Genomic DNA, 4000 nt, shown 5'->3' on the forward strand with positions numbered 1-4000 from the left:
CCATTAATAAGTTCCGCCTGTTGACATATTGTTGATTAAAAGTGACAAAAGAGCGACCATGTGGATTAAAAGAGTTACAAACACTACCTGGTGGAAAAGTAAAAGTTAGGACAACTCAACACTTATCCTAAAGTTAGGAGAGTTTATTTAAGGTTTTAAGAAGTTAGTGCTTCTCTAATACCCTTTTCCTATCTGTAGTTCGGAAAGGAACATTAACTTAGGAACTGTTTATCTGTAATTGCCTTATTCACAACCCTTATTACCATGGTTACCAAGCAGTTAGGATTAGGGATGCACCGAATGTTCGGTCACTGAAATTAATCGGCCAAAAATAGCAAACAAAAGTCAATTACATTGACATGTCGGCAGTGTGGAAGCATTTTAAAGTGTCTGAGAAAGCCGCATAAATCGCAGTTTGAGGCCACAGTTCTGCTGAACTGTCCACTCCATCTGTGGCTGACTTCTTAGAAAATAACCGCTTTAAGTGTTTCTGTCACTGGTGATTAAGCTAGCCGCACCTAAATTAGTAGTGCTCATATAGTGATAGTGCACCCGTATTCAAGCCTTTATGGTAAATCCACTGAAACGGACCAGTGCGAGTCGACAGGCAGGTTAGAGACTTTATCATTCATTTTCTCTCTTTACAAAGACAAGCGTTGCAGTACCTCCTGAAGAGAGGCTGTGAAGTCTTCATGTTACAAAATGGGTTGGACTTGATGAATTTAGCACCAGGATACACATGTAACAACGTCAGGTTTTGAAAATAAGGTGTCTATACAGAAGGCAAATAAGATTATTGGATTAAATTCACAGAAAGTATAGAACATATTACATGTGTCCATTAAAAGTAAACGGACCCACCCTCCATAGTATCTCCAAATCCTGTGGGAAACACTGAGTAAAGAAACTTGTCCGATGTTCGGCAAATTTTTTCATTATATTCGGCTTCGGCCAAGAATTCTCGTTTCGGTGCATCCCTAGTTAGGATAGGAAGTTTCTGTAATACGGCCCCTAATCATTAACTAATTCAAAACTAGAGCTAGACTAGGGTTTTATTCATATTAATGCCCGAAGTCTACTCCCCAAACTTGATTTTAAACAAACTTGGGCCCACTCAACAGATACTGATATTCTTGTAATCTCAGAAACATGGCTTGGTAAATCTATTTTAGATAAGAATATAGCAATTAAGGGTGACAATGTCTACCGTTGTGACCGCCCCAGGAAGGTTGGTGGCATTAGCATTTATATAAAAAATAGTTTTTTTTGTAACATTGTGTATTCGGTATCCATTAGTAAACAGCTAGAGCTTTTAGCCTTGAAGATGGAGCTCGCATTGGGGCAAACAATGACGGTCATAGATTGCCATAGACCACCCTCAGCAAGTACTGAGGAAGTACTCTTTGCTCTTTAAATCATCATGTATCGAGCATTGAATTTGAAGAGGTACTTTTAGCCGGGGATTATAACCTGGATTGGCTGTCCTCCATTTCAGATAGTTTTAAATCTGCCCAAATGCCCTGAAAAGTCCTCTTTACTTGATTTGTTTTTAACTAATGCTCCACACAAGTTCTCAGATATTGGTGTGTTTGCTAATGACCTGAGTGATCATTGTACAATCGCAGCAGTTAGGAATGCTAAAATCCCGAAACGGAGGCCTCGGATTATTTTCAAAAGGGATATGAAGCATTTCTGTGAACAAGCCTTTTCACATGACCTGTTTCACTTTGATTGGAACAAAATCTTTCTTATAGATGAAGTACAATTGGCCTGGAACTACTTTTATGATGGTTTTCTTAGGATCATAGAGAAGCATGTTCCTGTACGCAAATTTAGAGTCAAAGGCCGAAACAATCCCTGTTTTTCTCGTGAGATTTCCTGCCTTCTCAAGTAAAGGGATGCTGCCTGGTCAAAGGCCAGGAAATCAAAGACTGATGCTGATTGAGTCTTCTTTTGGCAACTGAGAAATATCCCAAACATTTCTGGAAAATCATGAAAGCCTCCTTTGGAAACATTAGTTGTAGTGAACTACCCCCTCATGATTGATTCTAAAGTTAGCGGCTGACTTCATTGCAGAGCCTCTATCTTATATCTTTAATTTAACATTTATTGAAAATGACATCCCCAAAGTATGGCAGTCAGCCCATGTTACACCCCTACTAAAAGGGGGCGATCCCTCCATTTTAAACAACTATAGGCCTATTTCCAAGCTGTGTGTTCTAGAAAAGCTCCTTGAACGCTTGGTTGGTGAGCAGCCAAAGGAATTTTTTAATTCAAATGACATCTTATCCCCCTTTCAATCTGGTTTTAGGAAACAACACAGGACCATATCTGCAGCATTGAAAGTGATAAATTATATTGTTGGGGCACTGGATAACAAGAAAATATGCGCTGCACTGTTCATAGATCTTTCAAAAGCTTTTGATACAGTTGATCACTGCGTTCTGCCAAATAGACTACTGAGCATTGACCTGTCTAAGCATTCAGTAGATTGGTTTGCAAATTATCTGTCAGGTAGAACCCAAAGTCAAGGCTCAGTACTTGGGCCCATATTGTTTTCAATTTATGTAATCAATTAAATAAAAAAAAATAAGTAAGACTGAATCATTCATTGACACGATAACTAACAAACACCAACTTCTGTTAGCTAAGTGACAAAGTGACTGACCAAATAACCACCCAACTGACTAACAACTGACAGGCTACCTTACTAACACTTTAACAGACAGACTAACAACCTGACTGAGACTTACTAATTTCCTAGCTAATTAACGGAAAAATAACTGAGAGACTAACTGACTTACTAACTTGTAAGTGTACTAACTAATGGAACATGACCTGCAGGGCGACAACTTGACGGACTAAGTAACTAACTTGCTCTCCTGCAGGGTGACCAGGTCACACCAGCAAGGTGCAGGTGTACCTTCTAACTAACTAACTAACTGACTAACTAGTTGCTGACCTGCAGGGCGGGACCCTCTGCAAGGTGACCGGGTCGCACTTTGGTACCAGCAGTGTGCAGGCGTAGAACATGAGGTACTGGTAGCAGCCGGTCTGGACCAGGGCGGGGAACAGAGAGGACTCCCAGGACACGGCGCTCTCTCGCTGGGAATGATGACCCAGGTAGTTGGGGAAGCTGGTCAGGTTGTAGGGCAGGTTCATACAGAGCTCCAGGGTGATGGGCTCACAGCGAGCTGAGACACAGAGACGCAGAGTCACCACCGGAGGGAGACATGTACCAATCAGCTTGTACAAACAAATGCACTTTACCCAGACATCCGTGGTGGAAAGTACCTGCATACTGTACATGTACATAAGTACAATTACTTGAGGATTTCCATTTCTGCTGCTTAATACTTCTACATTTATGTACCGGTGCTGTGTCCGGTTCTTGCTGCAGAGTGAGAACTCACTGCAGTTGTTGTTGTTGTTTCGGGGGTCACAGGCGGCGGTGCCCCCCGCACACAATGACGGACAGGAAGTGGAGATACAGCTGGGCTGACCGGGAACACACGTACCCTGATCTGGAAAAAGCAAAACAGAAATGTAAGAATCAGAGAAGAAGACGGCGATCTGAGACAAGTGCTAGGCAGACAGACGTCTCACTCTGATCTCTGCTGCAGTGTTCTTCATCGCTGCCGTCTTTACAGTCGTCCTCTCCATCACAGCGAAACGCAGAAGGAATACACTGACCGTTCCTGCACTCCAACAGACCCTGGCTCTTACAGGCTGCACAAACACAGACAGATTTACCATCAAATGTAACGAAACACCAGCCAATTCGGTTGAGCTTAAATGTTAAATATCATGAGGGACAAACAGATTTCAGCAGCATGAATCATCACAGTGACTCAGCTGTGTTTTCACACTCTGTCATGTTGCATTGAGGTAGACTCTGACTCAAGTCACAGCTTCATTTTCTAGAGATTTAAGGAAGACAGACAAGTAAACAGAACTCGAGCTTGGTTTTTATAAGTAGAAAATGTTTCAAACGTTCAGT

General features: G+C 41.8%; 1 protein-coding gene across 1 annotated transcript; it reads right to left on the bottom strand.

Moving 5' to 3' along the window:
• Nucleotides 1-2962: 2962 nt before the first annotated feature.
• LOC119885100 (atrial natriuretic peptide-converting enzyme-like) lies at nucleotides 2963-3729 on the bottom strand (the record flags this gene model as incomplete). The annotated part of the gene is made up of 3 exons (XM_038695343.1): nucleotides 2963-3194; nucleotides 3414-3524; nucleotides 3607-3729. Coding segments are annotated over 3 exons (466 nt in total), but the record flags the coding sequence as incomplete, so codon positions are not given.
• Between the last annotated feature and the right edge of the window lie 271 nt (nucleotides 3730-4000).

This window comes from Micropterus salmoides, unplaced genomic scaffold, assembly GCF_014851395.1.
Source record: "Micropterus salmoides isolate LMB-PRFRI ecotype aquatic unplaced genomic scaffold, ASM1485139v1 Ms_hic_scaffold_3927, whole genome shotgun sequence".
Taxonomy (NCBI): domain Eukaryota; kingdom Metazoa; phylum Chordata; class Actinopteri; order Centrarchiformes; family Centrarchidae; genus Micropterus; species Micropterus salmoides.